This window comes from Camarhynchus parvulus, chromosome 17 (genome assembly GCF_901933205.1).
Source record: "Camarhynchus parvulus chromosome 17, STF_HiC, whole genome shotgun sequence".
Classification (NCBI taxonomy): domain Eukaryota; kingdom Metazoa; phylum Chordata; class Aves; order Passeriformes; family Thraupidae; genus Camarhynchus; species Camarhynchus parvulus.
Window position 1 is genome coordinate 5068935 of NC_044587.1, and position 24322 is coordinate 5093256.

Here is a 24322-nt window from a genome sequence, read left to right on the forward strand (position 1 = left end):
GATGCACATGTATTTATTGTACCACTTTGAGCACAAGGTCTAACACTGAAGCACAGGAGTGTCATTACAGTCTGTACAGCACCCTCTGAACACAGACAACACAGACATGCAGCCCTGCAGGCTCTGCAGCACTTCCCAGGGCTGCTGCAGTGGGGAATAAAGACAGCTTGGAACAATATGAATCTCAACAGTGGCTCATTCTCTGACCTCCCCTAGGGTCTGGCTGGGTCTAAACAAGCATCCCATGAACAGAATTGTAAAATTAACAAGCTGAATCAATTATAGACAATTTTTAAAGAAGTTGCTTTATGCAACAAATACTTTACCTAAAACAAAATGAAAAAAAAAGAAAAAAAACCATGAAGGCCACATTTTTCTTCTCAAATTCTCCTGTCCTACCCTCTTCTACCTCTAAGTCAAGGAGCAGCCTTTCGCTCCCATTTTTTGTGAGGAGCTCAGGAGGTCCCAGCTCCATGCAGGCCAGACTTGGTGCTGTGGCATCATGAACAGAATTTGGCTCCTCAGGCCCAGCTCTGCCTCCATTAAACTGCACTCAAAGGCTTGCAAAGATTCGACTCCTGCCTTGCTGCAAGATGAACAAAACGCACGTTAAGAATTGCCCTGCTGAGGAAAGTGGAGTTTGGCCTTTTTTGCCCTCATTTCTGTCTCTGCTGCATTGGTGGCAGCAGATCTGGGAGCAAATGGATTCAATGAGCCACTGCACACACAAAGGACATCTGGAATGAGCTCAGCACACAGGTGGGGCTTGTTTGCACAAAGAGCTCATTCCTAAAAAGCTGCTTCACCAGCCTGGGCCCTGCTCAGCCAGGCCCCAGCCCCAGGTGCCCCCTCTGGAGTGAACACAGGGGCCCCTGCTCAGCTCCTTCACCCCCTCAGCTCCTCAGCAGCTGAGGGGAGACAGACACAGGCCCAGGGCAGGGTCAGCCTGAGGGAGGCTTTGGGAAGGAGGAGCCTTCCAGCTTTGTTGTCCAAAAATGTGCTGAACATAGGAGAGCAGACATAAGGAGAAAATAAAATTCTGCAGGACCATGAAGGTGTGGGTTTGTGACTGAAAGGAGAAGAGATGACTGCAACTGAATTTGCAAGAATTCAATAAAGAGCAAAACTAGGAAGTTGTGACAGCACCACCAGCACAAAACCACAGGAGACCCCGTGGCTTTACTCAGGCTCAAAACCAGGTTTCTCTGCTTGCACCACTGCCTGCTGGAAACATAAATAATGTCTCATTATCTTTACATGTTTGAATTAAAAAGAGAAGTGCCAAAAGCAAAACCTGCAAAGGAGCAGAGCTCAGTGCACTGGGGCCAAGCTGGGAGTGCTGGTTTGGTGTAAGCAAAGGGAAGGGAGAGGGCTCAGGTCAGGACAAGCCTGTGAGCGTGGCTGCAGCCAGAGGGGACGTGCAGCTCTGTGCCAGCCTCTCCCAGCACCACCCCGTGCTCAGAGCCACATGAGAGGAGGAGGAGGAGGAGGAAGCCTGCCTGCCCCGGGAGTGGTGGGGGAGCTGCACATACCTTGAGTCCCAGACCAGGGAGGATCTGGACCCCGCAGGATTCCCAGCCTCCCGTCCCCCACAGCGGTACCTGTGCCGTCCCTGCCCTGCCCCCTCTGCACAGATCACACAGCTCGTGTCTCTGCTTCAATCTTCTGCTCCCCGTGGAGGTTTTCCAGTTCCTGCACCTGGGCCACGTTCTGTCTGATGGCGATCTCGGGCCCTCCCCCGTACAGGGTGCTTAAATAAACCCAGGTCTCCTCGGAGATCTGCCCGTAGTCAGCACCTGGAAGGGAAACAGCAATCACCGGATGCAGCAGGACGGAAAGGTCAGGGCACCACAACGCCAGGATTTCCCCTCCAAACAGCTCCCCCCAAAGGCCCATCCCAGGAGGAGGAGGAGACACCGGGGGTCCCTCCACAAGGCCCCTGCAGTGCCACCTCCTGCTGGAAGCACCAGTGTGTTCTCCATCAATCCATGTCCACAAGCACCACATCTTCACATCTTTTACATCTCTCCTCTTCCAAACCCTGACAACGCTTCCCATATAGAATTTTTTCCTAATATCCAATCTAAACCTTGCCAGGCACAACCTGAGGCTGTTTTAACTTTGGGAGCTGGACCACAACAGATGCTGAGTGAAGATCACATCAAAAGCAACACAAGATCAAAGCTCCAGCACGAAGGGGAGTGGTGGAAGGGGCCTGGGGAGCAGCAAGGCAGGAGCTGGGGGTCTGCAGAACCAGTCACAGCAGCAATCTGGGCATGCAGGAGCTGCCACTGGAGAACTGGCTCACTCAGGGCAGGGGCAGGGTAGAGAACTGTCATCCTCTGCGACACCATCTTGCTCTGTGACTTCATTATGCACAGCCAGATCCAGTGGAACAGTCTCCTTTACCTTTTAGGAGCACCTCAGGCAGTAAGCACCAGCCTTACCCTGCTTCACTTGCACGTGGCCACCTGGTTTTGTGAGGGCAATCTTGGTGTTGTCAATTGGTCCAGGGGGCTCTGCAGGAGAACAAACATGTCAAAAACAATCTGATTTCCTTGCTGCCTCCAGATTCAGATGCTTTCCTAACTTTTCTTGATCATTTTTGTCCTGCCCTGGGGACCTGCAGGCAGCCCCAGTGGCTGGTGCCTGAACCCTGCCCAGCCTTGTCACCCCAGCCAGGGCAGTGCTCAGCCAAGACCCAGCAAATGGACTCATTTCCATTCCCCCTGCCCCCCGACAGACCCCCAGTGTCTGATCCTTACCATTGTCCTTGCCCTTGACAAAGGCCTCCCACTCCCGGAACCACTGCATGCTGATGCAGTAGATGACACTTGGAGACTCCTCTGCCTGGAAAGCCTTGTTCAGCTGGGACAGCAGCAACAGAGAAACAGAAAGGACTTAGCCACTCCTGAGATCTTGGGGGACCCTTGCATTAACTGTAAGGCCAGTTCTTCAGAAGATCCCCATGGAATTCCCTCCTCACCCCCTGTTCTGCTCACAGAGCAGGCACAAGACAAGGATGGTCTCACACTTTCTGTCTGCACAGCATTGCCATGCCCCAGCTGCCCCTCTGCACTGGGGAACCCCAGGCCAGTCTCCTGGCTGTGCTGCAGATGACATTCTGGAAAACAGGCACTTTTCCAGGCCTGCATTCCCCAGCCCTGCCCTTTGCCTTGCTCCAGGTGCTTCCCATGCCAACCTTGATGAAGGTGTCAATTTCGATCCTCCTGCGCTTGGCCAGGGCTTCGATCTCCACTTGGCAAATGGAGCACACGTACAGATGGTTCACAGCAGGGCCACCTCCAAACCTGGGCACAGGGAGAGGCAGGGCAATGGAGAACTGCAGCAGAGTGGAAACTCTTCCCAGCCCTGCATCCTACTGACAGGGATTTTTATACCACTCCAGACACTGGCGAGGGAGGTGCATCTGCAGCTGAGGGCACAGAGCTGCCTTTATTCAGCCACACTTTTGCTCTTCTGGCTTATCTCTTGTTATCTCTTTGGAACAGGCACTGATGCAGGTCATCCTGGCTTAGATCAGGACACTCTACAAAAACTGGGAGAAAGAATGGAATGGCCATATTCACCTGTTGTAGAGATATTCCCACACGTTTTGGGGCAGAATCACAACCAGGTCATCAATGTAATGGTATTTATTAGGAGGGATCCCTGTGGAGGAAAGGCAAGTGGAAGAGTTAATCAGGGATCTCATTACTGCTGTGTACAACAGACACAGATAAGAAGGCAGATTTTCCATTCTGAGAACTCTGATTCCAGAATCTGCATTCTTTGCTAATGGAAGACAGTCAGAAGTTCATTAACTGTGGAGGTTTCTCAATCCACGGCCCTAATTTCCAATCAGGTGCTTCATTTCCAATTTAGAAGAGAGATTTACAAACACTGAGTGCTCCCCAGCATGGCTGATGAAACAGCAGCAGAGTCAGATGTGCTATCAGCTCCCTTCCCCAAACAAACCCCCAGGGCCAGCCCTGCTGACAGGGTAACACAGATAAACCCTGCCCTATCTGCTTTCTACAGGTTTGTTTTTAAACACAGAGAACTGAAAACTGTTGTTTCCCAGCACTAAACATCCCTCCAGGCCTCCAACCAGCAGCACAATGGGTAATTGTCTCATCCCTCCCTGAGCAGGCTGGAGTTTCTGCCAAAGAGATTCCCACTGCAGCTTCCCCAGATCAGAATGGCAGCTGGAGCTTTTTCCTGCATTTGGAAGCATCAGAGGTGCTGCTCCCAGGTCCAGCAGCCTTACCTCCATGGGAGCACAGAAAGGTGTGGTTGGTGATGGGCCCAGGCTCAGCAAAGGTGTTGAATTTATTGAGCCACTCTCGAGAGATGTAGAACTGAAGCAAACTGTGCTCCTTCATGCTGGCCAGGGACACGACCTTCTGACGCTCTCTCACAGCCTCCTCACTGCTTTTCCTGGAGCAGGGAAAGGAGAACTCCATGTGGGAAATGCATTTGCAGGTGTTCTGTGCCCAGGAAGGGGCTGAGGGCTCAGCTCACCTGTAGAACAGCACGTAGGCTTCTGCATTCTGCACCACGGTCTCATGCACCTCGGTGACATACTGGTCATCGAACTCGTACCACTGGCCATTGATCACGTTCTGGCAGTAGGCAATGTAGTGGCCACCTGGAACAGAGAGCACAGCACTGCTGGGATCTGCAGTGCAGACAGAAGGCAGGCCTGGGATAATGGCAGCAGCACAAACAGGATTAGCTGCTGGCACAGAGCAGAGAGAGAAACAAAAAAAAAAAAAAAAAGGATAATTCCTGTTCAGACAAGCTTTGCTGGAGCAGCAGAGCCTGGCACTGTCACCCTGATTTGCCTTCCTTGGAAGAGCCTCTCAGCAAGACTGAACAGTGGGAAAGGGTTTGAGCCAAGCCTGTGGGAAGGCTGAAAGAGCTGCAGGGGATCTGTCAGAAGCTGCTCGGTTCACTTTCCAAAGGGCAGAGGCTGCTCAGGCTGAGAAAGGAGGGGGTCTCAGGAGGTGTTGGTTACCCCTGACCACCCTCCTGCCTCACTCACACTCCTCCCACCCTGCTCCTCTCCCAGACCAGGACTTACTGCCAGCAGTGCCGTGGTGACAGATGACAGACAAGAGGTCATAGGTGGTGATTTGGGACACACACTCCTTGGCCAGGAAGGGTCTCAGGTCCAGCCCCTCCAAGGGGAAGGAGACGTGGCTGTTGATCTTGAAGGAATACATCACCTCATGCCGGAACCGTTTCAGGTGGATGCAAAGGATCTAAAAGACCAAGGACAGAAGACATCACAGAGCAGTTTTGCCACGGCAGCTCTGGGAGCACAGCACATCTTTGTGTGTCTGATCTTTGCAGGAGTTCTTTGCCTGTTTCTCATGAATCCTGCTGGCTCATCAGCTTAGACTGAAAAAGTCTCTTCTGATCTAAATACAGATTAGATATTTTTGCCACCAAAAACCCTGCTGGTTTTATTCTATCTCTGGCCTCCTGACCTCCTCAGTGGCTGCTAGAAGAGAATTAGGAAACAAGGTGCTTTTACCCACCTCTGGGAGCCGCAGGACTTTGCAGTACTTTACTCCATTCCGCAGCCTGAGGGAGGAAAAGAAACGAGCTGTGAGGACTCTCTAGAGCAAAGGCATAGCTGGGTCTTGCTCACTTTAGAATCCAAGACAAATCCTGAATTCCAGCAGAATTGTCCAGGCAGAGGACACAGCAAAATATCTGACAGCAGTACAGAGAAATTAAATTCCAGAAATAAAACTCCAGACATGGAACACAGAACAGATAAGGCCAACTTACTTCTTGCACCGTTCACAGCTGTACATGTTGTCCCCTGCAGAGAGAAGAGAGCCATTATGCAGCTGCTCAGAGCATACAAGGCTGACACAGCTACCTTTCCACAGTGCAGAGAAAGCAGATTAAGAGCCTTTTGGGCAGGCCAGGGATGAGAAAAGATCAAAACAACTCCTCTCACTAAGTGTAGGCAAGAAAGGGATGCAGCCAATTAGCAGGAAGGATGAGAAAGTGAAGAAACTGAGGACCCACAGCACTCAACCAACCCACAGCTCTGTCTGCTCCTCACTGAGCACACTCTCACCCAGATTTCCCACCCCTGAGCAGGTAGAAAAGTTCCCTCCTGCTCAGAGATGCTGAGCTGCCAACTTTTGGCATTGCCAGTCTCTAATGAGAAATCCTAGAATCTCCTAGAAATCCTCACTAAAGCAGGATTTCTAGGAGATTTAATCTGCCTTCGAAATGCTTATGGAATGCTCCTCCATGCTGTCAGACCCCATGGAAAAAACTCACCCTTCAACTCATCTGCTGCAAAAAAGGCAGCAAGGCAATCCTCCAGTGTCACCACGGGACCCCAAAACCAGCTAGGGATACAGGACACCACAAATCTGCAGAGGAGAAGAGATTAAGAGTTATGAATAAAATAGCTGAATGCTTTGGTACACAAAACCCCAAGTGGATGATAAATTTTCTTCTAGCTGTAGGTCCTAAGCTCATCCCACATCCCAGAGGAGCAGGGAAAGCACAGCTGCTCTCAGCTGATGTTCCTACTCAAACTGGAAATGATTTGGAAAACTACACCAGGAATTAATTTGCTCTGGAGGACAAGTCTGAGGCAGCAGTGAGGGCTGATCAGCTGCACAAGAGCTCTCAAGTTGTGTGACAGATCTAGAGGAGCAGTAACAACTGGCCCCCATGAAAAGGCTCAGAGCCCTGTGAGGTACCACACACTGTCCTCCAAGGAAAGGCTCCAGCTGACATGCCAATGTTAACACCACTGGTTAGGGACAGCTGCCTTCCAGCACTGCAGGGCAAATCCCAGAGAACAGAGGTGCTGCAAGGGGAACACACCTCCGGATGTACTCCATGATGAAAGCAATCCAGCCCTGTGAGGCATAGTTGTCCCCACATGCTCCTGTCTTGGCTGGCACATTTTGGTAGATGGCAGAGTGCAGCTTGGCCAAGTCCTCCTTCCCTGGGATTGGGAGTGACAGGTCCTGGAACGTCTCCACTGTTGTAGAAACCTGGAAATATCCAAGAGGAACAGGTCAGGGTTTCCCATGTGTGTAATGGAGCTGACACCTGACCTTCATCACCTTTTATCACTGCTTGGATTTAGCCTAGGCTAGAAACCTGAGCTGGCAGCAGGAGCAACTCCCTGTGGCTAATTATTCTTCCCTGCTGTCAGCACTGACTTCTGTCATGGGCTTTGTAGCACTGGACTCAGTTTCCTAATGTGAATGTGATACTGCTGGGTCAGCTCAGTAACAGATCAGCAAACACAGAAACACATCTCCTTGGCATGGCAGATTCTCACACCTCCCCTGCCATCACCTATGGCCACATTAGCTGCATCCCACAGGGTTTGGAAAGAGCAGCACCATTCCCTAGGAAGAGATCTACAAGCACAAAGGCCATGCTGGTGACTGGGAGGCCCAGGACACTCACTCTGTCACAGGTGAGGCACTGCACCAGGCTGAGGATGGAGCCGTCAAAGATGTCGGAAATCACGCTGCGGTACCGGAGCTCCTTCTTCTTTTTCCCAGAAGCCTGCATCTGGGCTGGAGAACAGGGAATGACCCCCTCAGTCTCCACAGAGTCACACAACCACGTAAGAACACGGGACAAGCATTGTCCTGATGTTCAGACCCCATCCCAGGGACATGGTGAGGCAAGTTGTGAAGAGGACTCTGCTGCTGCGTGTGGTACAAGGGAGAGGAAGCCAAGTGAACCAACACCAGCTGGCTCTCAGGAGGCAGAAACTGTTGTACTGGAGCTGCTGTTTCCAGCCTTTTACATGTTTAGAAGCCCAGCCCTGCCACAGACAGTCCCTGGTTTTCTGAGATCTTGTGACACTTTGCTCCAAGCTTTGCATTTCACTTCCTCTCCCCCTCACCTGCCCCTGTACTTTGTCCAATTTTTTCCCCTCTGACATTTACCAGGTGTTCCCCAAGTGTCTCACACTGGAGAGGACTCTCCACAGCAGGGACTGGCCAAATGCAAGGCTTTGTTTAACAACAAACCCCATCCCCACACACACGTGCAGGCACACAGAGTGGTTTTCATGCAGCCAGAACATCTGCAGCTGTGCTGACCTCAGCCAAGGGGCTGAAGAAAGAATGTCCTAATGCAGCAGCTGGAGGGACAGTGGTACAAGCACAAGCCATTGTGTTTGCAGACTGTGCAGCACTGAGGGATTTTGATTTGCAGTTTGCTCTGGGATGAAGGGACCAGTTTGATAACAACACAAGCCAGGCTCTATTCTGCAGCCTGACAGGCTCCCAGCACTGCAGGGACATCTGCAGCCCTAATTCCATTCCTGTGAGCCCAAGATGTCCAAGAGGCAGGAAGCTCTGTCAGTAACAGCTCTCTGGCCCACACGCCATGAAATTCAAGTCTGGCAGACAAATGTTGGTGTATTTCCATACTCCCCTAAAGGGACAGAGCCTGTGCCTGGGACTTGAGAGCCATTTTATTAATGACAATCACAGCACACAGATGCAGACATGGATCATTTGAGGCTCCAGTATAAGAACACACTAGAACATCACTGTGCCCAGAGCTTGACTATATCTGCAGGTTTACTGTAGTCTTTGCCAAATACTATTTTAGAACACACTGTCCAGGGGAACCAGCACTTCTTACATCTGTTAATCAAGAATTCATGATGGATTCCTTCTCTCCCCTCCTCTACATGCTCTCCCCTTTGCCTCCCAGCAATCCCTCTTTGCCCTACCTTTCTTGAGTATGTAGGAAGGTCCAAGCCTGGCAGGACTGGAGCGGGGAGGAGAGCTGGAGAGCTTGGAGTGCATTTCATGATGGACTGGACTGCAGGGGCGCGAGGAGCAGCGCACATAGGCATCATTGTCAGGTTCTGTTTGGGAGAATGGGGAGGGAAAAGGGCACTGCTGAAAACCCCAGCTATGAAAGGCAACTCCATTGTAATCTGTGTCAGCCTAGCTCTGTGTTCCAGCACAGAATCTTTCTCAAAGGCACAGTTCAGTGTCCATTAACTGCACTGCTTGCACAGGCTGGCAGACACAGCTCCCTCAGTCACAGGAGAGAGTGCATACGGAGCTGTACCTAACAGCTAATAATTACATACTAAAAAACCCCAGAAAACAACCTGCCATTTTTTCACACTTATGACTAATTAGATTTTGCAGCTTGCTCTTGTAGCCCTAAACCACACAGACAGCATTGCTGCCTTCAGTGCCAGCTGGCAGAGTAAGACTCTTACATAAAGAAGCGTTGAAAGATCGGATATGTTCAGCTTGAGGTGACTCCACACTGCTGCTCTTTTCTTTTCCCTGAGACACAGAAATGCTCAAACTGCCTCTCCCTTTTTTCTCCCTAAAGTCCACAGTCCAACATTAGCAAATACCTTCTGCCATGCCTTTTCCACAACTAGTATTTCCCGAGGTCAGCATATCAAATAAAGAGATGTACACATACCAAACTTTTTTTCTTAAAAGGCATCAATACAGTGCAGGCTTGGCAGAGGCAGCTCTCACTGCTGTACCTTTACTCAGCTCACAGCCTAGCTAAGCAACTCTCTGGCTCACTAAGTACACTTCCTTACAGAAGCAACTGTGCACAAAGGCAGGGACTGAGGAAAACCTTGGATGCAAAATCTTTTGAAACACAGAGAAGGAACAATCACACTATGTGTTTGCCACTGCACTACACCACAATGACTGTGGAGGATGGTAACACATCTTCCTGAAAATATCCCAACTGAAAGAGGGGTATACCTGGTGTCCTACATGGGCTGGCAGGACAGGGAGCTGGCAGCATCTCAGGTGAGGCTCTGCCATCCACTGGCATCATTGTAGTATCAACATCTGCATCCTCATCCACCTGCTCTGAGTTGCTGCGCCGATGGCCGCACGAGAACTTTCTGTCCTTCATCCTCTCTTTCTCTGAGATCCCTCTCCCTGCTTCATCCTGGATCAGCAGCTCTGTCTCTGCCAGGGAGCTGCTGCCCATGCTTCCTGAGGTCCGACTCTGGCCCTCTCCTTCACCCCTGTCACTGCTGGAGTCACAGGAGAGGAACTCATCCTCTGAAGGGCTTCGGTCACCCTCCCGCTTGTCCTCCTGCTCGCTGGTGTCCAGGTCCCTCGTCTCTGCCACAATGGGTTCCTTCAGTTCCTCGTGGAGCTGATCCATCAGGCAGCGCAGGAACTCCTGTGTGTCCTGAAAACCAAGATTCCATGTCAGTATGCAGCCAGAAATGAGGCAAAAGAGGAGATGGGTCCATTCACAGCTGATTCCAAGAGTGCCCACAAAGGTGAGCCTGCTCTGCAGCACACAGACCCAGCTGAAGCAGGGCCATGCACCAAAGGGCCTGTCTGTTACAGAAATGCTTTAACTCCTACATAATTAAAGGCCCAATTTTTTATCTGAATACCTTCAGCTGAAAGACTTTGAAAAGACAGAGAGCAGCTGTAGAAGGCAAATCAGGAGCACATTTATCAGGGTTTGCCACAGATAATAAGGGAAAAGCAAGGAGAAACCTGATGAAAACAGCAGGCCCTGGAGAACAGATTCCTTCCCACAAACACATCTTAGGAACACTGACTTCTGCTCACGGCAACTACCTCTTAGAGAGGGCAGATTAAAATCTTTAATAAACAGGGAGAGGAACCAGAAACTCAAAGCTGTACAGTCTAGCTGCAGGCTCCTACATTCATTATACATGGTAAAAGAGCTGGTACATTGGCTTCAAAGGAGCTGCTGGAAAGCAAGCTGGTATTTTGACAACTGCAGAAAGTTAATTACGACCTTTCAGTTGTTTTATGAAGTTTGGCTTTTAGCCTGCCCTGCCTACCTTTCAAATTTATCTCTTCAGATCAGAGTTTTCCAATCCAACGTATTTCACATCAAAGACAAATATAGAAGTTCTTTCATTAATCATTATTTTTATTCTTTGTTTTGATTTCTTGTCACTATCACATTTTGATGCACTGTCACTTCTCTAGTAAATTTTCTAATCACAGTTTGTTGTTTACATTTTTTCATAAAGAACAAACAGAAGAGCTACACTGATAAAGACTTCAAAAGAAAAAAAAGCATACTACCTTTAAATAAGACCTAGTTTTGCTGTAATTCCCCAGAAAAAGAATATAGAACATTCATAGCTTTGAATTTTTAGTGCAGATTTATCCAGGTTCCTCAACTCTGACATGAATAAATAATACCAAACTCCATAGAGCAGATATCAGTAGATCTCAAAGCTATTTATAAAGGATTTGACCACCATCATTTCAGAGGTGAGCAAGATGACACAAGGAAATGAACTGATTTGGTTCCAACAAGCCAGAGGCAAGCCTGGAAAAGAATCCAGGTCTCCTAAATGCTCTATCAGATCACTGATATTGACACAGAAAGGCCATGACTGCCACGTTCAAGCTCTTCCTTCTAAACACCAGCACCAGCACTGCAAGAATGAAGTTCTCTGTCTTTTGAATAATGACATGGGTTTTTTCAGGCCCCACCTGCTGTGCATAGCCTCGGAACATGGGATTAACAAGCTTGATTCCATGGGAGAGACTGCTTGGAACAACATAACTCGGGCTGTTTAGACATGGAAAAAGAAAAAAGAAAAAAGAAAAAAGTCAGTTTGCTTACTGGGCTTGGAGCCAGTTTGTCTAACAGGCCATAACAGAGGGTGTGGTGTGTAATTAAAGAGGCCAAAAGATAATTATGCACCTGCAAAGCCTGAGCAGAGATTTCTGCATGAGCTGGGTGACAAACACACCAAGAGACAGAAACACCTTCCAGTCATTTCAGTCTGTCTTTCCAGAGAGACCCTTCCCCAAAACACATTTCACTTCCAGCTCTGTCACACCTTGAGTGTGGGAAGGGATTCTTTCCAGAGCAGAGTTTAGCAATTAGTGACTTTGTTTGATTTTCCAGCACCATGTTTGTCTCAAAATCTGGGCAGGCTGATCACCCAGTAAATGAGATCAAATAAATCAATGTTAAAATGACATGATATTGCTTCAAAGCCTGCAGCCTCCTCCTTCACAAAGACACAGTTCACCTTGCTCCATGTCTTACTTATTCCTTGTTAATAATGAACTTGAGGCAAACATGCAATGCCATTTAAATTCCTGTTTTGCTGGGGTTTAATTTATTGCACAGAGCAGACATCTTCAGATTTAAACAGAGCTACATAATTTTGCACTGTCCTTTGAACAGGTCCAGAATTTGAATCAATAGCAAACCAAAATGTCACCTGCATTTTCCACTCTATTCAGTAAAAATCTCTGAATCTCTTTTTTCATTCAAATCATCAATTCCTCTGCTAATCAAGAGCAGTGCAATTAAGTGCTGGCCACTGAAGTCCATATAAAATACTTGGAGATAGCCCCAAGTATTCCCTTACTCCATCATTTTTTCTTCATTGCCACCAGAGGAACTATATTTTTAAAAAAAAACACTTCCTTTTTAAAATTGTAATATTAAGAATTAATTCTTTTCACTGACATCAGTGTGCCTATTTCATCAGCAGCAGCAGGAGATGGGATCTCCTGGATGCCAGGGAATCCTCACATCCCCATCCATGCAGGGGGTTAAATCACTGCCTCACACAATGCCCTTGTCCCTGAGGATCAGATTTCCTCTCTGCCATGCCAGACCTCAGAAGCAGCACAGCTCTGAAACCTGGCCAGGTTAGATCAGGGGTCACCACTCACCGTTTCTTGTGCCAAACCTCGGACACCAACTTCTGGTAACTTTTGCACAGGGCAGGTTTCTTATCCGTACGGACCAGTCCACCACATTCCAGGAAAAACTGTGTCAGAGGTGGGCTACAAGAGAAGGAAAAAGAGAAGAATTCAGCCCACAGAAATTTTTCCTCTGCTTCTATTTATTTATCAAAACTTCATGCAGGTCTTATCAAAAGCATGCTCAAGGTACTGATTTTAAACCAAGGGAAGAAGTGATTCCAGATGCAGATGTGACTCCTCACTTGGATCAAATGAAAAAGGCTGATCTGAACCTGCTCTCAGTACAGAAAAAGGTCCTGGAATTGAGTTTCAGCAGGATAGCTAGAGAATATTTTAGGATATAGATTATTACAATGATATCAGTGGGGAGAATAAAGAGATGTGACATGCCTTTCTCTGGGATAAATAATTTCTGTTGCAACAGAAATTATGAAGTTTTACTTCAAGCATTTGTTTAAACATGAGTCTTGTACATAGTCACAAGCTGGCTGGTCCCTCAATTTCCTACTGTAACACTTCTGTTGCCCTAAAAAAACCACTATTTTTTCTGTCCCCAGCCTGGCTAATCTCTCTTTGCAAGACTCATGAAGGTTTCAGATCAGAGGTGACACTTTTGGTATTTAGTGAAGTCAGTTATGACAACACTGAAAGCCCTAGTGCCTACCAGTTTGAGAGAGCCTGAAGTGCTGCATTCATGTAGCAGGAGTTCCCAAGATTTTTCATTCCAGTAAGGCCTAAAGCACAAACAAGAGAGGGATGAATCACTTTCAAGATGTGCTGCTTTCTATATTCCTCCCCAAGGAGAGGGAATCCAGCCCTTTCTAGGCAGTCTCCACATTCTGCTGCCAGGAACCCTCTCAGTGCAGAGAGACTGCAGAGCTGCCCTGCCAGCCCTTTCATCAACCCAATGCAAAGTTACCTCTTGGTTTCAAATCATCATCCTCTGATTCAGATTCGCCTTCATCAGCCACTGCAATAGGAACAGCTTTCAGAGGGTGAGCAGGCAAAGGAGAATCCTAGATTAAAGACAGAGAAATAACTATCAGTCACAAGCCTGCTTTGAAAGATGAGCTGTGAGATATTATCTTACATATAAATCAAGCCAGCCTTCCAAAAAAGCAGAAGAAGAAGGAAGAACAGGTTGCACTGTCTAGCCTTCTCTCTGAGGCAGCAGGGAGTGGAAATAGTGCCATTACTGCTTCCAGTACACGTGATAAGAAACATCAGGAATGAATAGCAGTGTCAAAAGTACATTGTGTTTCTGGTCTGACAGATGAAATTTCCACGGGCCATGCATTGGAAATGAAAATGTGACAGACAGGTTCTTCTCACGTGCAGATACCCCATTGGAAAGGTTAAAAATAAAGTCAGAATGGATATTCAAGTCATAGAATCACAGCATCATAAATTATTTGGGTTGGAAGGGACCACAGAGCTCATCTAGTTCCCACCCTTAAATCATTTGTCTTTTTGCTGGGACACCCTGTATGTCAGGGCTAGTGGTGCCCTGGCTACAGGCAGCCACTGTCAGTGAAGGCATCCCCATCACAGCAAACACTGCACCATGGCAGGAGTCACTTGGCTAATTTTACACCAGGCAAACAAAACCTGGCCAGGCTCCCAGCCCTGCCCTGTGTGCCCCAGACCCACCGGCTCAGGGAACTTGCTGGGGGGTGAGGGGGGCTGAGCCAGGCGCTGCTCCAGGAACACTTCCTTCTCACAGGCATAGCACCACACACGGAACGTGGTCAGGTTCACTGTCAGGTTGTGCTTCTTGGCCTGGAAATCCAAAATGAAACAACAGATCTCCTCTGGCAGCTGGCCTGGGCTGGAGCACAGGACTACCAGGACATGGAATAGGGAAAATCTAATTCTATTTAAATGTAGGGAACAGAGAAAAGCTCACCTGTGCATGAAGTGTGCTGTGGTCAGCAAAGGACTCCCCACAACCAACATAAGGACAACCAATCTAGAGAGGGGAAAGAGCCAAAGCACAATGAGCATATCATGTTAGACTCTTTAGAAAACAGTCTGTAACTCCAGTCCCAGCAGCAGCAGCAACTTCAGAATGATCTTCCTGGTTTTCTAACCTGTTTTCTATTCAGGGCCCAAAACAAGATGGAAATTTAGAAGTGATGGAAATTCAGAAGGGATTTAAGAAAGAAAACCTGGAACTAGATTTGCACTCTTGCAAAGTCTCTGTTCCAAGGCTATTGCTCCAACAGGGATCTCATCTGAGCAGCCCAAGCCTGGGCATTCCAGTGTAAAAATAAACAGTCCCTGCCTGTCCCAATGTCCCATGGATTCCCTCCCTCCTCACTTCCAAGGTGTCACCCTGCAGCCCCTCCACAGGTGCCAGCAGAGGGAACACCCAGCCAAATACCATCACTGGGGAATTATTAGTTCCTACTGGGAATAGCAAGGACAGTCCCCTACAGGGAGTGAACTGTTACATCTTGTCAGATTGTGACAGTGTTACCCTTTCACCAGGAGAGTCTCCATGGAATCCATTAAAAAACAACGTATCGTTCTACTGTGAGCCCCTCCTTTGCTCCACTATTTTTTTCTGTATAAATGCTACATCATGCATACAAACAAACCATTTTTACCTGAAGACAAGCCCAGAGGTTTGGTCCCACAGCTCCACAAGACTGGCAAGTTCCCTGCATATTGATGATAAAAGAAGGCTTGTTGTTTGGTTTTTAAGTAACCAAGTCCTTAAAGAGTGAGAAACTTCTCTATAAAACAGCCAACCTTTAGCTCATACTATTTCATCCCTTTCACCACACTTCCAATCAAATACACAATTGCACCACTTTAGCTAAGTGACACATTCAAGCAGGATAAAATGACCATGAGAAATTTGTGGGGTCACAAAGGGTAATTTTATGGGACATGTGGGTACATCAGTGGGGGAAGGAGAGCTTCCCTCTGGAGACAGGCAGTGTTTTCTTCAAAAAGCAAACATGCAAATCCACGCACAACAGCTAAAAGGGAAAGAAATGAAAGCCACAACCCTGTACCTTGGATTTGAGCAGCAGATCATCCGTGGTGACCTCTCCTATGGAATCCAGGTGGGGACAGATGTCCCTTGTATCCCCCATTTTCACCAACACTCATGTGAGGAGGGTTTCCTAGGACAAAAAAGGATGGCTGCTTTCACTGCAGGTCAGACTGTAAGAAGATACCTGGGCATGTTTTGCATATTAGAGTTCCATATCTATCTTTAAGGTTCAGAGATTGAAACAAATCTGGCACAGTCTGGCCCGACTGCTGAGTGGCTGCATTGTGTTATTGTAGGGAAGGAACAAAGCCATGGGGATAGGAGAAAGAAGCAAATAAAGCTAATAATCCATATCATGGAATGTGCCTTCAGAAATGCTGGGAGGTGCTCAGCACACAGGCACAGCTTCAGCTGCAAAGATACAAATCTAATTAGCTCATTTGCATGAAACCCTGATGAAAAGTGAAAGGTGCTGCAGCCCATGACCAGTACTCAGCCTGTGGTGTCTGTGAATTTCATGCACCCAGCTGTGCTGATCTGAATCTAACATTTCCTTGTTACACTTCTTCATCAAACATTAAAAATATGATTAGTTCTAAATGAAGCTGGGCAAGAGGGAAATAGACTTAAATGAACTGTAACACCGATAAGCAGGCTCCAGTCTCTGAGGAATTTACCATTTCATGGGCAGATTTTTAACAGTATGAGCTACATAACTCAAAGCCAGTACAAAACATAACAACACACTGTTCCACCCAGCTCATACATCCAAGCACCACAAGAACAGATGATTTCATAGCTTATGAACACAATAAACACTTTTATGGTGGTCCATGGATATGTAAAAGACTTCAAATATGTCTCAGTAACACGCAGCTATAAAAAATGGAGAGAGTTTGTGTTTTCTAAGCATAGTTTAAACAACCTTGCTCATGACTGTTAAAAAAGTAGAAAAGAAGATAAGTGATATTAATAGCACAGACAAGGATCCAAAATATTACAGTTGGCTGGAAATGAAGCAGATGTGAAGAGCCCACATCATTGCAATAAAGAAGTGGAAAAATCTGATGAACTCGATGTTAATGACTCCAGCAGCCGCATGGCTGCTACACTCTGGTTTTTTTCACATTTTGAGGACATTTGAAACTATTCCCAGTGTTATCTGGTCTGAATCACTGACAGGAGGCAGAAAAGAAAAGAAAGATTATAAACGAGTAGGCCATATCAGTAACACTTATCTTGGGAGTGGAAAGCTTGCCTAGCACCTTGTCCTGGCAGAAGATAAACCTCGAGGCTAATTTTACACTGTTTTCCCAGCACTCTTTAGAACTCAGTAAACTGATGGGAGGAGCAAAGGGAGAAGAAATCACATGTGTATGGTAGAAAACACCACAGGGGTGCTGACCTGGATCTCAGTAACTTGTGAAGAAAAGCTTAACAAACAACAGAGCAATTTCATGCAGCTTCACAGAGAAGGAACATAGCACCGTGCAACAGATATTGATTTAAAATACAAATGACAAGAGCACAGCAGCTTTGACTAACACATAAAACTGGGACATTTCAGGCTCTGAGTTCTTTCACCAAAACAGACCCCTTTCCCCAAATGCATCAGCTGGTCCAATTAAAAAAAAAGTATCAATGCTGCATTTGCTATTTCATCATCCTTGATTTCTTATCTCTCTCCCAGATGTTCCCCAGAAAAATTAATGAACAAAATACCGTTTTAAAATTAATTACAGACCTCATATCTTTACCAGCTTAAACTAACTGGGAACTGGTTTTGAAGCACTTTGTTGAGTCTTCTGGATGTGGATGGTTTAAGTGCATTCCCTGGGACCACCCCTCTCCTCAAAATCAAAACCATGTCTTTAGACTCTCCAGCACTGGGGTACTGATCTTCCCACACAGCGCTTCCCTTTCTGAACAATGCAGGGAAAACCTCATTTTTACCTCTCAACCCTGACCACACAGACCAGAATAAAGTTTGTGACTGTTCAGAAGGAAATATTCAACTTCTGTCTTCCCACGACTCTGCCCTAAGAGCTATAGCTGGAACACACAGCTCTAATTCTGCTCAGGAACGCAGGAATTTCATAAAAGCACTGCCAGAGAGCTGAACTGTGCTTGTCAAAATGTACTGTGTATGAAGGGAAAAGAAGTTACCCTACAACAAGTCCTTCAGCCTGTCTTCCTCAAGCACCACTGAGGGAGGACAGTACACGAACATGTCAGAACAGCTCCTCCGTAACTGCAACCTACTTTCAGTCGCTTCAGCTGCTGCCAAACCCAGCCCCTCTGCCTTCCACAGGAACACATTTCTAGGCTTTTGGTGGTTGTTTTTTTTTTTTTTAAAACAACTGTGTGGTTTTGTACCAAAGCTAGAGCCAGCTGTCAAGAGTTTCAGATCCTTGTAGGCTGACATTCTTCAGAGCAACTGCACAAATAAATCTTTGCACTGCTCGTCTACAAAACAACTACCAGGTCTGGTCTTGCATAACCTACCAAGGAAAGAAGTATCTGCAGTTGTGCTCCGAGACATTTTATACTTGAGATACTGAAAAAAGAAATATTTACCGAACTGCCCTAGTGACAAGGCAGAAGCAGAAAGCAGGTGCTGCTGGCTCGCAGCTGCATCAGGTATGGGAAAACCAGGAGGTGTATGTGCAACACGCAAAGGAGAGCAGGTCTGAACACTGATTTATTGTGGGAGGTCACAACATGACTCACCTAGAGATTTAGCTCTCAGACAAAAACCACCTGCAGGAAATCCCCCCTTACGCGCTATGTCACTCCTCAAGCGCAGGAGACCCCCAGAATCCAAGTCCCCTCCTGACAGACGCTACAGCTGCCGGACACGAGCGAGGCTGAACAGAAACAGCCTAAAGGCGCGAGGTCCCGCTCCCGGGGTCGGCAGCAGCCCTGGCAGTGCAGGGCCGCCCCCAGGCCGGGGCACGGCAGGATCCGGGCCGGAGCCCCCGCGGCCGCGGCTGCTGCATCATCCCCGGCCCGGCCCGGCCCGGCCGCCCTCCCCCGCACAGCCCCGCGGGCACGGCCCCGCCGCCCCGGCCCGCGGCCCTCGCTCACCTGCGGGATGCCCGGGGCGTCACCGCCCCCGCCCCAGGCCGGGCTGCCGGGAAGGGCCGCGGGCCCCGAGCGGAGCGGGGAAGCGGCGGAGGAGCGGCGGGTGCCGCGCAGGCCGGGGGAGGAGCGGGGGCCGGGCCCGGCGGGGCGGGGCGGGGAGGGACCGAGCGGAGGAGGCGGTGGCGGCACCGACCCCGCGGGGCCCCGGGGTCGGGCCCGAGGGCTCCCCCAGCAGTCCGGGCTCAGCCCCCAGGGCTGGTGCTAGAGGGACGAACCGCGGCTCATTCGGCCGGGGACCCAACAGAGCGGCTCGGTGCCTCGGTCAGTGGGAGCAGCCGGCTGAAGGAGCCGCGTCCCGCCCCAAGGGCTGGGCTGCAAACCCGGGTGTGGGACCCGCTCTCCCCTCGGCGTCCCTGACAGGCACCGGCCACCGGCGGAGGCTGCGCTGCCGGGATTGCGAGAAACGGAACGAGCCTCGTGACTTACACGAGGTGTTCCCAGAAAAGACAGGGGGTGGCACGAGGTGAGGGGGGTGGCACGAGGGCTCCCGGCCCGGTCCGGGAGGGCACGCAGCGCTCCCGGCCCCACTCGCCGGCCCCGCGGCTCTTGCCCGGCCGAGGTGCGGGCACAGGGGCGGGGCGGCCCGGCCTCGTCGCGGGGCTGTGGCGTCATCGCGGCGCAGCAGCGGCAGGGACGCGGCCGTGTGGCGGCCGTGGCGCGGCAGCCGGAGCGATGCCGGGCCAGAAATCCTTCCGGCGGCGCAGGGAGGAGGAGGATGAGGAGGAGGAGGACGAGCAGCTCGCCGAGGAGGTCAGGTGGGTCGGGCGCCGGCGGGGAACCGGGCCGGGCCCAGCGAGAACCGCAACGGCGCCCGGCCCTGCGGCGGTCGAGGGGCGGGACGGGACCCGGGTCTGCTTTAGCCCAGCAGCGCGATGTCCGGGTGTCAGGACATCGTGTCGTGACATATCGTCACGTACGGCTGTGCTGTGGGCAGTGACGTCACCTCATAGTGCCGTGTTGAACTGCTGTGCTGTGGCGTGACGTCACAGCGCGCGTCACAGCCTTACGTGATCCAATAAAATCACAAATTCCTCTCAGTTTAGGGAGAAACTCTTGAGATTTCAATTCACCGGCAACTTTCTTCAGAGTCACTCATGCCTGGATGTATTTTGGCTCGTCCTTCCCAAACGGGCTTCTTCTTCAAGCCTTTCAGTGGTTGGTGCTGCATTCCTCAGCTGAGGGAAGGCAGCAGAAAGGAACAAATCCACCAAGGGTCTTGTTTTTAGTTTTTTTTCTGATTGCTTAAATAGATAGAAAATACCTATTTAACTTGAAACCCAAAAAGTGGATGCTGATATGCAGAGGTTTAGGGCAAAGTTGAATAGAAAATTCTGTGTTAACTGCAGAAAATAAAATGAACTAATTAAAACCAAGGCATCAGGTACTAAGTTAAATATATTTTTTTCTTTAGGTTAAAACTTGAGGAAGCCAAAGAAGTTCAGAGCCTCAGAAAGCGGCCCAATGGGGTGAGGTAAGGGATGTGGCACTGGGGAGGGGAAATTGAGTTTTGTGCAGGGGTGTGATGTGACAGCCAATTTCTGTCTTGTCATCTGCCTCCTTCCAGTACAAACCATTATGTCAGACACTGCCAAAATTATGTTCCTGACAGAGGAGTTTCTATGTTAAAGCCTGAGGATGAAAAAGACAGGGAGACTTAGAGAGGGATAAAGCAATGCAGCATTGTGTTTCCTTCTGCTGAATTTTATCTTCTTTCTTTATCTGCCTGACTAGTGCTGTAGCTCTGCTGGTGGGAGAGAAGCTGCAAGAAGAAGCCACGCTTGTGGTAAGTGCTGGACAGCTCCATCCCCTCGGGGCTCAGATGTGATGGTGTGAGAACACTGACTGTGTGAGTGCAGCCTGGGGCAGGACTGGTGTCACAGCCCAATTCCTAAATGTTTCCTGTGATTATCCAGATTTTGAAGACTAGTATTAAACTAGAGGGAAGCTTCAGGTGTTTTTGTTGTTTCTTGTTTTACAGGATGACCCATTTAAGATAAAATCTGGGGGAATGGTGGACATGAAGAAGCTGAAAGAAAGAGGCAAGGACAGGTAAGTGCATGTGAGCTCTGAAAATCTTTTCCTGGACGAGTATTTAATGACAACTGGTAATTAATTAACCAGAGGTTGTGTCACTTTGAAGAGTTTCATATTATGCAGTCTGACCAGCTACTTTTGCTCTAACTTGTTAAATTACTTTTTAAAAACCCAGCATACACACCTCCCCCAAAAAAACCAAACAGCCAAGAAAAAAATCCACCAAAACTTGTAAACATTGTGGTTTCTACTTAGGATTAATGAAGAGGAAGATCTGAACTTGGGAACTTCCTTCTCAGCAGAAACCAACAGGCGGGATGAAGATGCTGACATGTGAGTCGTGCTGTGTTGTGTCTCTGGTGTTGAATCTGGCTGGGTGGCAGCTCAACAGTTATTTTTTTATCTTGTGGATTCTGAGTAGTCCCAGGACATCTTCCCAGTTCTCACAGAAAGTTTCCCTTGCCCTTTCACTTCCCACCTCCTGGAGTTGAGAAGGCTTTTTCATGGGCAAAGCTAGGAGGTGCCAACCAGCCAGCTTGGCACTAAATCCCAGTGGGAGCCTTCCCTGCTGGCTGTTAAAGACCTTGGAGGATCTGATCAATTCTTGGACAGTTAATTCTTGCTGCTTATATTAGCTGAGAGCTTTTGGAGAGATGATTCTTTCCTCTCTCCCTGCTGTCAGGACAGGGATGCAGCAGTGCTGGAGCAGAGTACAGGAACAGAATTAAATGCCCTGTCCCTTGTGTGCTGCTGTTTAGGATGAAGTACATTGAGACTGAGCTGAAGAAGAGAAAGGGGATTGTGGAGAACGAGGAGCAGAAGGTGAAGCTTAAGAATGCTGAGGACTCCCTGTACGAGCTGCCAGAGAACATCCGTGTCTCCTCTGCCAAGAAGACTGAGGAGATGTTGTCCAACCAGATGCTGAGTGGCATTCCTGAAGTGGACCTGGGGATTGAGTATGTGTGTCACACATCTGTGGCTGCTGGCCAGGGCTGCTAGGATCAGCAGCTGTTGCTATGCCTGGATTGCACATCCCCACTTTGGGGTGGGATGGGATTGAGCCTTGTTCTGGATTGGTCCTGCACAGCCCCAGGGCTCCGCGCAGCTCCATCCTGGGACTTCTGGGAAAAGGCTCTTCTGTGACCTGATCCCAGCACTGCACTGAAGGATGCACCAAGATAGGAGCTTCCTATTGCCTTTGAAACAAAGTGTCTGTTTCTATGGCACCTCCTCTCTCAAAAACTGCATCAGATGCCACAGCAGTGCTATTACTGTCCTCCAATTCCATGCACTTAGCACTTCTGGGCCTGCTACACTTTCTAACTATGAGTTTGTTGGGTTTTTTTCTTCTAGTGCAAAAATAAAAAACATCATCTCAACTGAAGAGGCCAAGGCCAAGCTGCTGGCAGAGCAGCAGAACAAAAAGAAAGACAGTGAAACTTCCTTTGTTCCCACCAACATGGCTGTTAATTATGTCCAGCACAACAGATGTAAGTCTTGAGTGTCCCTCCTGACCCAGTTGGGACAGAGGAATTATGTATCTATGTATCTGTGTGTCAGGATTGCTTTTCCTGGGATGCTCAGATAGACCCTGTCTGGCCTGGTTTTTTCCTTCTGCCCATCAGCAAGGAGAGGGATGTATTTCTCATGGCTGGGCTTTCTGAACTCCCAGCTGACACTGCCTCATAAATTTCAAGATGTTTTCTTTAAGCTGTGCCTTGTGTGCTGGAAATGATGGTGTGTGATGGAGAGACTGCAGTTTGCAGCCTGCCAGAGCAGACAGGTGGCCAAGCAAGCACAGACCTTACTGGACAGGAGATGGGAATTAATTTATGTGTGATGCTCTGATGCTGCAGACATCTAAAGGAAAGGCAGCCTTCTGCTGTGTCCTTCCATGCTTACAGGGGTGAGAGGAATCAGGTTGTTGTGTTCTGATGGAAGCAAAGAGTGTTTGGGCCACTTGAAATAGTGCTGTTGAAATTTGCTGTGCCCCATCTTGCCTAGTTAACCATAGAAACCAAATCCAAGAAAGGTGGTTCTGAGTTTCTGTTCTTTCTGGTAAAGGTGACTTACAACACAGGCCATAGAAATATATCCATGTGGATAAGAGTGCTCCAGATAATATTCCTTACCTGATGTTTCCTTTCTTGCAGTTTATCACGAGGAGCTGAATGCACCAGTGCGAAGGAACAAGGAGGAGCCAAAGCCGCGCCCGCTGAGAGTGGGGGACACGGAGAGGCCGGAGCCTGAGCGTAAGTTCCACACCTGAATGGCTGTAAGGAGACACTTCTTCTAGATTGTTCTCTGCAGAGAACAATCTGGCTCTGCTTTCCTCTTCTTTGAGTGCCCTGAGGTAGTGTGAATGGAGCAATCCAAGTCCAAGAGCTGTTGCACCTCTAGATCGCACCTGAACTCTGGATGATGTCTGTAGAGACAGACATCCATCCTCCAGCTCAGGGGTGGAGTGGTGAAGGTCACAACTGAAGTGTTGCCAAAGCTACCTGACAAAGGTTTGATGGAATAGCAAAGGGTGTAAGGCAATAACCTCACATAGTGAGGGACTGTCTCAGGGAGGTAGCAGAGTTCAGGAAATGTCTCCTGTGAAAGGACAGGGATATGAAATTGTCTTCTCTTTCTTTTGAAGGGTCTCCTCCAAATCGCAAACGTCCCCTCAATGAAAAAGCCACGGATGATTATCACTATGAGAAGTTCAAGAAGATGAACCGGCGATATTGATGAATGTGGACTGAAGCCTCTGGAGTTGTTCCTATTTTCCACCAATAAAGGATTTTGTGTCAGTGACCTGCGATGGATGTTGGGAAGATATCTTCAGATGCTGATGTTACCCACGAAGCTCTTCCTGTGTGATCTTGTAGTGAATCAGTTTGCAGGTGATTGTGAACTCTTTGGTTGGTGTAACTTTGTATATAAATATGTTCGTATAAATGAATTTTTTAAATGGAAAATGAGCTTTCATGGTTGGCAATTTTTAGTCAGAAAACAAAGTGACTTTTACAGATTTTTCTTTTCACCATCTTAATACTAAAACAAAGAGATCCTTTAAAAGCAGCAATGTTGTTTGCTCTTGGGAGCTTGTCTTCTTATCCACATCTTCCCCAGAAGTGCAGTATGGGTATTTGTAGTTAAGATTTGTAATTTGAAAATAGTAAAAGTGGTTTTTAAGTTATTGTAGCATTTTTTCTTCTGGAATTCATGCTGATTGGTTTTTCCTGGTTTGTGGGTTTTGGTGGTGCTGATGGCCAGATTGTCCCATCGCTCAAAAGTGACAACTCCAAGGTGGGAAGGGACAACATCAGATTTCACTTTTTCTCAGAAAAGGGGAAGAATTTCCATGCCAGGCCAGAGGCGAGTTTGCCCCTGTGCACGTCAG

The 24322-nt window shown here is 48.5% G+C and overlaps 2 protein-coding genes across 2 annotated transcripts; one reads left to right on the forward strand and one right to left on the reverse strand.

The window, feature by feature from the left end:
- USP20 (ubiquitin specific peptidase 20) lies at positions 1-18986 on the reverse strand. The gene is made up of 24 exons (XM_030961411.1): positions 18841-18986; positions 15773-15883; positions 15359-15412; positions 14656-14718; positions 14400-14528; positions 13669-13765; positions 13414-13483; positions 12717-12830; positions 11514-11592; positions 9771-10212; positions 8753-8890; positions 7465-7577; positions 6868-7040; positions 6310-6404; positions 5803-5836; positions 5547-5592; positions 5087-5267; positions 4525-4651; positions 4271-4440; positions 3591-3672; positions 3203-3311; positions 2766-2868; positions 2448-2519; positions 1-1796 (listed from the first exon to the last, which is right to left on the reverse strand). Exons 2-24 carry the CDS (start codon positions 15851-15853, stop codon positions 1636-1638), a joined length of 2733 nt encoding a protein of 910 aa, XP_030817271.1. The 5' UTR covers positions 15854-15883; positions 18841-18986; the 3' UTR covers positions 1-1635.
- A 23-nt stretch (positions 18987-19009) lies between these two features.
- On the forward strand, positions 19010-24123 carry C17H9orf78 (chromosome 17 C9orf78 homolog). The gene is made up of 9 exons (XM_030961412.1): positions 19010-19652; positions 20309-20368; positions 20629-20680; positions 20876-20946; positions 21187-21264; positions 21690-21887; positions 22285-22421; positions 23085-23183; positions 23576-24123. The coding sequence occupies exons 1-9, from the start codon at positions 19570-19572 to the stop codon at positions 23665-23667; spliced, it is 870 nt and encodes a 289-aa protein (XP_030817272.1). The 5' UTR covers positions 19010-19569; the 3' UTR covers positions 23668-24123.
- Positions 24124-24322: the final 199 nt, after the last annotated feature.

Coding starts and splice junctions, on each gene's coding strand:
- USP20 (XM_030961411.1), bottom strand. CDS start 15,853: ATGGGGGATACAAGGGACATCTGTCCCCACCTGGATTCCATAGGAGAG. Junction 13,484..13,668: donor TGATGATTTGAAACCAAGAG/GTAACTTTGCAT, acceptor TTTGTGCTTTAG/GCCTTACTGGAATGAAAAAT. Junction 8,891..9,770: donor CAGCCCATGTAGGACACCAG/GTATACCCCTCT, acceptor TCTCCCAAACAG/AACCTGACAATGATGCCTAT.
- C17H9orf78 (XM_030961412.1), top strand. CDS start 19,570: ATGCCGGGCCAGAAATCCTTCCGGCGGCGCAGGGAGGAGGAGGATGAG. Junction 20,681..20,875: donor AAGAAGAAGCCACGCTTGTG/GTAAGTGCTGGA, acceptor CTTGTTTTACAG/GATGACCCATTTAAGATAAA. Junction 23,184..23,575: donor GGAGAGGCCGGAGCCTGAGC/GTAAGTTCCACA, acceptor TTTCTTTTGAAG/GGTCTCCTCCAAATCGCAAA.